Source organism: Malania oleifera, chromosome 2 (genome assembly GCF_029873635.1).
Source record: "Malania oleifera isolate guangnan ecotype guangnan chromosome 2, ASM2987363v1, whole genome shotgun sequence".
Taxonomy (NCBI): domain Eukaryota; kingdom Viridiplantae; phylum Streptophyta; class Magnoliopsida; order Santalales; family Ximeniaceae; genus Malania; species Malania oleifera.
In genome coordinates, this window is record NC_080418.1 from 18,509,829 (window position 1) to 18,521,855 (window position 12,027).

The 12,027-nt window shown below is 33.2% G+C and overlaps 1 protein-coding gene across 3 annotated transcripts in view; it reads right to left on the reverse strand.

The window, feature by feature from the left end:
* Positions 1-9,208: 9,208 nt before the first annotated feature.
* The window catches only part of LOC131149421 (probable NOT transcription complex subunit VIP2), a 41,602-nt gene continuing 38,783 nt past the window's right edge, over positions 9,209-12,027 (reverse strand). For all 3 annotated transcript variants that reach the window (XM_058099847.1, XM_058099848.1, XM_058099846.1), the window contains exons 8-14: positions 11,427-11,515; positions 11,085-11,270; positions 10,343-10,768; positions 10,201-10,253; positions 10,068-10,109; positions 9,764-9,908; positions 9,209-9,653 (exon numbers count right to left, since the gene is read on the reverse strand). In XM_058099847.1, coding sequence (XP_057955830.1) covers positions 9,594-9,653; positions 9,764-9,908; positions 10,068-10,109; positions 10,201-10,253; positions 10,343-10,768; positions 11,085-11,270; positions 11,427-11,515 — 1,001 coding nt within the window. In that variant the 3' untranslated portion in view covers positions 9,209-9,593. The remainder of the gene's footprint in view (positions 9,654-9,763; positions 9,909-10,067; positions 10,110-10,200; positions 10,254-10,342; positions 10,769-11,084; positions 11,271-11,426; positions 11,516-12,027) is intronic.

Here is a 12,027-nt window from a genome sequence, read left to right on the forward strand (position 1 = left end):
TGAGTTTTGAAGGATTGCAACCATAGAAAGCTTGAGTTTGAACCAAATGAAGCTTTTGTCACTAAAGATGATCCAGTGAACTAGGGACATCATTAAGGAGCCATTTAACGTTAGGACCGGAGAAGCTCATGGGTGGACTTGATACACATGGGTGAACACCAACTTGACCCAAAAGTTTAAGCCTATTGGGTCTTGGGCTCAACTATGTATATATAAGTACTCATCATCCACTCTAATTTTTCAATGTGGGACAAGCTCACAAGTGAAATTCTCAATAATCTCTCACTCACTTGTGAGTTCCATCTGCCCCTCTTGAACGGAAATCATTTCCCTTCTAAGAGTAAGCCTAATTCTCCAACAGTTACTCAAGTGGGCCTTACCACTTGCGCCTTACGTGCGTCGAATTGCATTCCACGTGCCTCCAAACCAATTCTACCTCTCACGTCTTGACCATATTCGGATCCATTCGCAGCCTAGATGATCCTTATTGGCCACAACCACACACTTGGTCCTCCAACTGTTAGCACGTCAGGGGAATTTAGCTTCACGTTTCGACTTTTTACGATGTTACTCACCTAGAGTTACGAACTGTAGACTCTGATACCACTTGTTAGGACTGGAGGAGCCCATGGGTGAGCTTGATACACATTGGTGAATACCAACTTGACCCAAAAGTTTAAGCCTATTGGGTTTTGGGTCCAACCATGTATATAAACACCCATCATCCACTCTAATTTTCCAATGTGGGACAAACTTACAAGTGGAATTCTCAATATTTAAAAACTTGAAATGGTAGACTTGTTTGTTGGTATTGTAAAAAGAAAGGACATGTAAAAAATGAATGTTACAATAGAAAGAATCAAGACAATAAAAATGGGGGGTGAAACAAATCAAGTAGAAGAATTCAATACCGTTAGTTATGGTGAAAATGTATGTTGCTAGTAAGGATTCTAATATTAATGAAAAATGGAATCTTGATAGTGGCGCAACTCACCATTTGTACTCATATAAATTATGTTTTCATTCTTATGATATATGTGAGAATACTTATGTGACAATGGGAAACAACTCATAATTTAAGCTGGTAGGAGTTGATTGTGTTCGGGTAAAAATATATGATGGTGTCATGAGAACTCTTGAAAGTGTTAGGCATGTATTAGACTTGAAAGAAAATTGATTTCACTCTTAAAATTAGATTCAAGATAATATAAGTTCACTAGTGAAGGTGGAAACATTCAAAAGGTGCACTTATGGTGGTGAAGGGATCCCAAGAAGGGACTTACACAAGTTAATCGATGTCATATTAATGAAAAATGTGGATGGTTCAAGAGCATAGAAAAAGAAATTTATTTCCAAGGAAGTGAAATGTGGCGGGGCTAACAAACCAATAGTTCACTTTGGGGAAAGGTGGTGACATTTCTAATAGAGAAGGGTAAGCCATATGGGTCTTCTTTATGTTTCAAGTCAAGGCAAATTTGAGTGGTTCAAGTGCATAGAAAAAGAAATTTTTTTCTAAGTGAAAGGTGGTGGGGCCAACAAATCAAAAATTCACTTTAGGGAAAGGTGATTACATTTTTAATAGAGAAGGGTAAGCCACATGGATCTTCTTTATGTTTTAAGCCAAGGTAAATTTGATGGTTTAGTAGTTGACAAGTGTAGATTTTACTAAGGTAGATGATTTGAATTTGATGATGGTATGACATATGCGTGAGGTGGAGATTTGTTGGATTGGTCCCACTTATATGGTGGGTCTCAAGTAATACAAATGATAAAATTAAATGAAATAAAAATAAAAATGGAAGGAAGTAGAATGTTTGGAAGTTGATCTTGCATGGGGCATAATTTAAGGCTAGTTTATTAGTTTTGTAAGTGGAGCCATATTTTTCTAATGCATGCATGGTTTAAACTTTGCAACCAGCTTGGTGCTTTCTTTCTTGAAGGCTTCTTGTTTGATGGGTATGACTTATCTTCCAAAACATATAAGTTTCAAATTCATATCTTGACTTTGGGAACAACTGTCTAGGCAATTGTAGCAAGATTATTTTTAGGTTATTGGATACTATATGCATGTAGGGTCTATATATAAGGAGTGGGGTCTCATTGCCCGTGGGTAGGGAGTAAAGTGTGAGTGTAACTTCAAGAGAAATTGAATTATAAAAAGGGTCCACCTTGGGTTCTTTCTATTACAAAACTTTATTTTATAGGGTTAGGAAACGGGTTTTAAAGAAATATAGGGAGAGGAGTGACACTCTCTTGTTATAATTTCTCACAATGGTAAACTTGTTGGATTTCCCATGGATGCAGGCTTAGTTCCAAGTCATGTAAATTTCTTTTGTGTGTGTGTGTGTGTGTGTGTTTTTTTTTTTTTTTTTTTTAAATTTTATTTCTTACAATTTTGTTGTATATTTACTAATTGTGATGGGGGTGGTCTTTGTGACTCAAAAGCAAACTAATTCATCGATGTCATATTAATAAAAAAAAAGTGGGTGGTTCGAGTGCATGGAAAAAAAAAATTTTCATTCCAAGGAAATATGGTGGGGCTAACAAACCAAAAGTTCACTTTGGGGAAAGGTGGTGACATTTCTAATAGAAAAGGATAAGTCATATAGGTCTTCTTTATGTTTCAAGCCAAAGCAAATTTGGGTGGTTCAAGTGCATAGAAAAATGTGGGTGGTTCAAGTGCATAGAAAAAGAAATTTCTTTCTAAGTGATTGATGGTGAGGCCAACAAACCAAAAAGTTCACTTTAGGAAAAGGGGACGACATTTTTAATAGAGAAGGGTTAGCCACATCGGTCTTCATTATGTTTCAAGCCAAGGTAAATTTGGTGGTTTAGTAGTTGATAAGTGTAGATTTTATTAAGGTAGATTATTTGAATTTGGTGATGGTATAACATATGTGCGAGGTGGAAATTTGTTGGGTTGGTCCCACTTATATGGTGGGTCTCAATTAATACAAATGATAAAATAAAATGAAATAAAAATAAAATGGAAGGAAGTAGAATGTTTGGAAGTTGATCTTGCATGGGACATAATTTAAGGCTAGTTTATTAGTTTTTGTAAGTGGAGGCATATTTTTCCAAGACAAGCATAGTTGACTTTGCAACTATCTTGGTGCTTTCGGTGCTTTCTTCCTTGAAGACTTCTTGTTTGATGTGCATGACTTATCTTCCCAAGCATATAAGTTTCAAAGTCATATCTTGACTTTGGGAACAACTGCCTAATCAATTGTAGTATGGTTATTTTTAGGTGACGGGAAATTATATGCATGTAGGGTCTATATATAAGGATTGGGTCTCATTGCCTATGGGTAGAGAGTAAAGTGTGAGTGTAAGTTCAAGAGAAAGTGAATTGTTAAAAAGGTTCACCTTGGATTCTTTCTCTTACACAACTTTATTTTCTAGGGTTAGGAAACGGTAGTTGGTTTTTCAGAATTATGAGGAGAGGAGTGATGCTCTCTTGTTATAATTTCTCTACACCTTGATAGTGGTAAACTTGTTGGATTGCCCATGGATGTAGGCTTAGTGTCGAATCATGTAAATTTCTTGTATTTTTTTTTTTATTTTTTTTAATTTCTTACAATTTTGTTGTACCTTTTCTAACTGCGATGTGGGTGATCTTCGTGACCCAACAAATTTAGAGGTTATTAACTACAAACAAATGATCCCTAAATCAAAGTGTATGGTCTCAATGGTCTTGGCAAAGTATTGCTAGAGGCCTAGAATACTTTAATATGCATAATTAGTTTTTAATTTATTTTATATACAAATATAAAAACTAAAATAAGGGCAAATGAAAAGAAACCCCCTCCCCGAGTGTTTGATAATTATGAAGGAATTCATTGACATTATAATCAATTTGACAAAATAAACCTTCTTAGTCATCTATTAGAAGTAGTCCATATCACTACTAAAATAATATTTTTATCCTTTCATTCAATTAACCTAATATATATTTAATTCCTATAATAAAATAAGATCCTGGTGCAATAATGACTATTCACTAAAAAATTTATATATATATATATATATATATTATTCATAAAACAATCTTTCCTTTTTAAAATATTTATTTAACTCATGAAACTATGTTCATATCTAATTATTTATAAATCCATCAACTAACAACCATGGGCTATCACTTGAAAAATATTTTAAAAATATGAAGATTAAGAAAAAAAATTATAAAAAATGTGCATATTCCATTATGATAAGAAATTAAAGCTCAAGTACAATGATGAATATTTATTAAAATATTATGAAAAAATATTACTCTTCAATAACTAGCATATTCCAATTAATTTTTTTTTTAAAAAAAAAATTAGAATTAAGAAAACCAAGATTCAAAACAATCCATTGCTAGCTGGGTGAAATATTAGGTATGAATTAATAAACAGCAAGCCAAATTAAAAAATTTATTACAAATGAAATATTAAAAAATTATTACTAGAGTAAGGAAAAAAAATGTACAAATAACAAAATGCTCTTGAAAATATAACATGCAATGTTGTCCTTCACACATGAAGGACAACAATAGGCATAAAAGTCGAACTAATTAAAAACATATTGTATGTTTTTTTGGATCTTTTAAGCTTACACTACCTGATTTCTATTAATAAGATGTTTCTCTAGGGTTTAGATGCTTCATTGGTTGTACTATTGTTGCAAAGGCAATCCAATAAGGGCTAAATTGGATATTATAAAAATTAAGTGTTTGGTTACCATTTTTTTTCAAAAAAAATTAAACAATACAAGAAAATCTACACAAATATGAAACTAAAGAGAGTAGAGAAGAGAGATGCAAGCTCTTTTACAGTAATACGACTATCCCAAGTTGTCATGGTCCCAAATTGAATGCGTACTAGGGAGATCTTTAACTTATAAAGAGAGTTTGGATTCGAAGTGAGGTGTCTTTTATAAGACAAACTGGTCAGACTAGTTGGTCAAAGCATTTAATACCTCACTGTAGCTGAACCCAAGACCATTACATTTGATATTAGAACTATCTTGGGGATACTATCATGTGAGTCGATCTACCCTGGGCTTACTGTCATGTGAGTGGATCTGCTATGCGAGTATTGTAATGTGAGTGGATCCTACACAGAAGCGTAAGCCACTTTAACGGGGACATCAGAGATTGGATGAGAAGGCCTACTACGATCTCATATCAAATGTGTACTAGAAAGATCACACTGACAAGGACGTCAGAAATTAGATGGAAGAATGTCAGTCTCACATTGAATGTGTACTAGGGAAATCATGCTAATAGTTGACAAGGACATTAGTGATTGGATGAGAGAGTCAGTCATGATCCCACATCGAATGTATACTAGGGAGATCTTGGGCTTATAAGGAGGGTTTGGGCTTCAACTAAGTGAGGTGTCTTCTATAGGACAAACTCATGAGACCAGTGGGTCAAAACAGACAATACCTCACCAAAGTTGTTGCTAAGACCGTTACACTAGTCTATGTCAACTCTTGAGAGCTCAACCGCCTTAAGGTTCCATTAATCCCAAGAAAAATTTTATAACCACTTAGTCTATGCTAAAATGACTGTGTACTATTTATGACACTTCACAAACAAAAGAAAGTTTGAAGGTAAAGTCACCCTAACTGAAGCAATTGTCAAGTTTATTCACATTCATATTTACATAACATTGTATGAGAAATTCCCCTTCCTTCTGGGATATGGAATCTAAGTTGGCTGGATTTTTTGTTGAAGATTAAGTCAGCAGATGGGTATTAGGTTGGCTAATTTTGGCAACTTGTCCTATGGTCTTGTTGCTTCTTTCAGTTGTCATGTCCCCTTGTTTGGCTTGGTGGCCCTTGGGTATGCTCAGGTTTGGTTGTATTTTGAATTTCCTTTCTGTTGTTCTTTTGATTGGTTTGAGGTAACCTTTGATTGAAACTTTGTTGTTTCTTACTTGGAAGCCTTGGCCTCCCATTCCTAGGTATGCCCAGTGTATTCTATACATATCCTTATGATCAATGAATTTACTTTTACAGATAAAAAAGAAAAAGAACATAAAATTACCAATTACATCTTTTGCTTTGACCGTGGCAATAACATCACATGCTTTGAATACAACTAGAGAAATTCCTCATAAGGATTCAAATACAACTTAAAAGATCAAATATGAATACAAAAACTTCAAGGCAAATATTAAGCTATGACACAAGTGTTTGTGTTTTTTTCTCTCTTTGAAGGTGGATGAGAAAAAATAAAGTATTTAAGAGAGATTGGCTAGCAATAGCATCTTCTCTTTTTCGTTGGGCTTAGATGATATAAATGTAGAGTTTAGTGTCAAATTATCCATTTTCTAACATTAGAATGTGTTTGGCAATCCAAATGATCGACCTATCCCTTACACCGTTTAACCTATCATTAGTCAATATATGGTTGTTTACACATTCTGCCCAACCTCTCACTTGGATCGGTTTGCCATTCAACCTTCATTATTTCTTTTATTTATACATAGTATAAAATCTTAACTACCAATAACTTGTTTTGTAGCATTTTTTTTTTTTTAAAATCTTGAGAATATGAAAGATTGAAGAGTAATTTTGTTAAACAATATTTTAGTAAATATGTATTATTGCACTTAAATTTAATTTATTATGTTAATAGAATATGCACATTTCATGTAAAGATGTCTTTAATTTTTTTTTTATTTTTAATATTATTGATTTTACATGATTAATAGTGAAACATGAACATTTTAGATAAGATAACATCTACCTTAAAAAACTATAACTAGCAGAAAGTGAATATATTATTTTAGGAGTACTTTCTTTAATATTTTAATACATATTCATTGTAATACTTGAATCTTAATTTATTATGAGAATTGAATATATATTTTGTTAATTGAATAAGAAGATAAAAAATAATTTTATTAACGATGCAAATTATTTTTTAAAAGTTGACTAACTGTTAACTAACAATCAATTAATGGAAAGTTGTTTGTCAATAAATTATAATGTCGGAAAATTCTTTGATAATTTTTAGAAATTTAGGAGTGTAGTGTCAATATATGTAAAAAAATTAGGAGTGTCTTTGGATTCTACCGTTAAAATAAAATGATCATATGAATTAAAAGTATAATAAAAAAAAATCCATAAAACTTTTAAAAAAAAATTTTAAAATAGAAGCCTTTCAAAAAAAATACTTTTTTAATTGTTTTTCACTTGTCAAGTGCAATAAAATTGTTCATGTAAAATGAATTCTAAAATATAAAAATTAAGTAAAATAATTATAATAATTTTTTAATAATATATTTAGCTCGTATAATTTTGTACTTTTTTTGTTTTAATTTTTTAATTGTTGCAAATAAATGTTTGTTCAATCAATTTTCTAAACTTTTTAATTTAAAAATATGAACCTAATAAATTTTTAATTTTCAATTTTTAATTTTTATATCAAACCTTTATTTTCATTTTTTTTTTTTTTTTTTTACAGTAATACCAAATGCCCCTTGTAAAATGAAGACAGAGCCAAGGGAAGTGTAATACCTGCTATTTTGTACGAGTTGGTTGGTATGTGTATGTCAAACTATAACTCAATTGAGTAACATCTCTAGATCCAATCAAATAGCAATTTGTCTTGTTCACGATTTCATATCCTTCAAAAAAATATGTGTGTTTTGCGAAAATATTTGTTTTTAGAAAAAAGAAGGAATAGAATATATGAAAATAAAATAAAATAATTATTTATTTGTTTATACTTTTAAATATTTGAGATCAAAGATGTCTTCTTGATAATAACTCTATTGTAATCTCTAGGGGTTAAGTTCTTATTGGGACCTTTGTAGAATATTGGCATAGTCTTAAAAATTTTTTGGACAAAAGATATTGGCCTACTCTTTGTTTTGACAAATAGACGTAGACCTCTTCTATTGTAAGTTCAATAAAAAAGACGTGAATCGCTCTTGAGATCTAAAAATTCAATAAATTTTGCTTAAGCTTTGAGTTTTGGGAAAGTCATATTCTCTCCTTAACCTTCCCCCTTACTGGTTCACATCTGCTGTTGTTGCCGAACTTCAAGGAAAACCCATGAATTTCTAAAACTTCAAGGAGGCCTATACATTTTTACTGAACTTCCGAGTTCAATGAAATTTTTAAAATTTCAAAGCAAATTTGTGTCTCTCCAACATTGTCCTACATATTAGTCTCCCTTAAATCGCACTATTTTTTTTTTATTTTTTTCATTCATTAAATTTAATGTTAATCTTTATTTCAAGTCAGTGTTTGGCAATCAAAGGCATACCTGCGCAATGTAGAGGGGTTGAGTATTTCAAGAGAACATCATCTTTGAGAAGTACAATAACTAATGTAACCTGTGAATTTTGAGTTACTTATTTACCGTTGCTTTTATTTGCTTATTTTAATATAATAAAAAAATCCAAAATATTGTAATTCGAATTTTGTTAGGTAAAATTCACTGTTTGGAATAATTTTATTGGACAGAGACCCTTATTTGGAGGAAATTTACTGTTCAAAACAATTTTATTGGACAAAAACCCTTACAAGTGTGTAGGGACTGCATACAAAGTCCAATAATTCCTTAGAAGGCGCAAATTCATTTTGTTCTTGACATGTTTTGTTTTTTTTATTGATTCGATATGAAATTTCTGCTCAAAAGTTCTTTAGTATCTTAACACAGCAACTTTTATTTTTGAAAAAAACTGATTTTATTGATGCTTGGTCTCGTTCTTCGGCTGCTTGTTTTTGTTTTATGGCTCCTTTTGCTCTTCTTGGGTGGCACCCCTTTTAATGGTTACTTAGGAATCTCTCTTTGAAAAAAATATTAAGAACAATCTGCTTTCATCTTTGCATTCTCCGTTCTTCCATTGCTCAACCTCTCTAACTGTTATTATTATTTTTCTTTAAAATCCTTTTTTCTCTCAACCTTTCATTCTATTTATCTTCTCATCTCAAACTCCAATTCTTACTCTTTCTCACGAGGTGAAACTTCACATTCATGATTCTTTTGCGCACAAGTCTCAGTTCTTGATTTAACGATAAATTCTTCGTCAAGCTATACGTATATGGGAACAAGACAGGCTGCAAATCCATGAGCTATCAAAGGTTTGCTCCATTTTCTCCTGCATTCTTCTGCACTTTAATAGATTTCAATCACATGTTAAAATCCCAAAAAAAAAAAAAACAAATCTATGGGCATAATTTGTGGATAAAACAAGCAGAGACATGCTGGATCATAAACACCTTTGCTTGATAGCAAGGTGAGTTGATTCTCCTCTAGTTCAGCCGATTCCAAGACAATCCAGTCTCCACTTTGGACTTGCACTGCAATAGACCAGCGCTATAGACTCGTAGTTACAAGGTCTATCTTCTCCTTAAAACAATCATGAGTCGGTCATTTTTATCATTCTATAGTTATGAAACAGGAGACTATATCAGCTAATCCCAGCACCACGGTTTTGCTAACAATACCTTTAAATTTCCAAACTCTAGGAACATAGATGCTAAAAACTAACCTACATTCTAATGAATGAGCTCCATAAACTGTGACTTTACATTGTGAACTAGAAATATTTGTTAATGTTGAGGTGAAGCCAATAAACCAGAAAAATGAGTCAATGTTGGGGTAAAGTCGGTCTTTTTTCCAACATCTCGTAATGTACTACAAAATTATCCTGCAATCAGATTATATGACACATTCAGGGAAATGGGATTGGACAAAAACCTCCAACACATCAGATAAAAATTGAACAAATGAATCAGACAGCAGTAGAACTTTACAAACCTTTCGAATTTTTTCCCATGTGTTCGGATCGAAACAGACAAATGATCCCCGCTCATATGTGTTCGTTTTAACAAGTGGCTCCATGTTTGTGACCTTGATAAACCACAGCCAATGCTCTCTGTGGTAGAACCAGCCTCTATTATAACTGCCAACAAATAGGTGAGTCCTTAGAAATGTCAAAAGCTCCTGTAACTTAATTGCAGCAGAACATATGAATTCCTTAGAAAAAAGGTATATTTCGGGGTAAATTCATTATAGCAGAAAGAGAGAGTGCGTAAGCAGTCATTTAGAAGAGAGAGCATACAGTTCATTGGCGGCATATAATTGTGCTTCATCTTTTGGCATACTGCATACAAATAAAAATTTGATATTAAAATTAGTTCGGGATATTAGTAGTCATGAAGAAAGATCAACTGGAATATGCAAAGGAGACGCACCTATAGAATATATAAAACAGTGTCTCCTCCGGGAACTTAGAGAAATAACCTTGCTGCAATCGCCAGATAGGGATTAGAGCAAGGAAATGGCTAATGTCAGGAGTAAACTTTGAAGTTTAAAGTGAAACAAAAAATAGCTCACGTGTAAAGCAGGTGGCTGTTTAGCATAATAACACTGTGGCAGACTGAACTCTGGATCACCTTTGGCAGGCCCATCAGACCATGGAGAGCCAAAAGTCTTGTGAAGATTTTCTGCTGAGTTCAAATTTAAACCAAGGGTAGTAAGATCAATTCCAAGTGCAAGGGATGTCAGGTCAGGATCGCTCATCCCTATCACACTTAAGAGACCAAGCAAACCAAAAGGATCAGGAGCAGCTTGTCCTGCCTGCATGGATTTCACACCCTGATCCCTATATGGCTGACTGACAGCAGACATTTGTTGCAGGCGGAACTGGGATTGGTTCTGCTGCTGTTGGTACTGCTGGATAAGCTGATCATAAGACCCTATGCCTGGAACTGTATTTGGAGAGTTCATAGGTCTTAATCCAATGCCAGACAGTCCACTAGTCTGAACCCAAGATCAAATGGGATAATTCAGTGTTAGGAATTCATTTCAAGGACAAAAAGTATTGATGTGCAAAATGTATGCCTACAGAGCCATTTTGTCAGTTCTGTTTCACGTTTCGATGAAAATTCCATAAAAATCAAATTTCTTGAAAATAATTTGCTTTAGGATCAGTACATTCCATGTGACAAATTTTCACATTCAATTGCCCAGAACAATAAAGGGGCGGGGAGGGGATGGGGAGTGGTCTCATTTCCTTGTGCTCAGAGAACCTCAAGATACTTTTGCAATAACAGTTGACCAACAAATAGTACACCACCTGTGAGTGATACGTTGAATGTGAAGATGGGAACATGTCAGAGCCATGTAAATGATGAAGATCCTGATTGTTTACTGGTGAAAAGGAGACGCCACCACTATTCAATGCTGGTGTTTGTTGCTGTTGTTGCTGTGGATGATGAGATGAGTATGTTCCCCCTAAATTGAATCCAGCAGATCTCCCCATCTGCACCACGATCAATGCACCTCTAGGGTAAACTCACAATTCATTTAAAAAAACTTCAAACAAAACAAAACAAAACAAAAAACGAAAAAAAAATAAAAAATCACAATACTAAAATAGATAATCAGAATTACAATCTTGCACAGCTTAAGGACATACAGAGAAGTGTTGAGATTGCATCATAGACACAGGACCATCATGAAGTTGTTCTTTCTGGTGCAAATCCATAGGATAATCAGCATTACCACCTGCACAATATCTAATAAGACAATAAATGAAAGAGTGCATTATGCAACCAGGTCAATTTTCATAGCAAAGATGGCCCAACTACAAATAATTAGTTTCGCAAAATATTAAAACACAAGCTATTAGAACTGGAGCTTGGAAAGGAATTTCCATCATGCAGCACAGTAATTATTAGGAGAAAATTAAAATTTTAAATTGGTACAAAATATTAAAAAACACCCCCTTATCATCAATTGGCCTGCTTGTGAGGTGCTTCAACATCAATAATCAATACTATCTTTTCCCAGACTATGGCTGACATAACATCATATTAGCAACAGTACGAAAATTAAATGTAAAATAGGAAATTCATTTCCTCAAAATCACTAGAAAAGATGAGCTCAATTTGATGGAGTTTGTTAAGGCTAGACTACATTGTTGGCCAACATCTTAATAGCTTTAGGGTACATTTGGTATAATTGCTGTTCCTCGCTTTCTGTTTTGATCATCTCAAGATGAAAATCAAGTTTAAAAA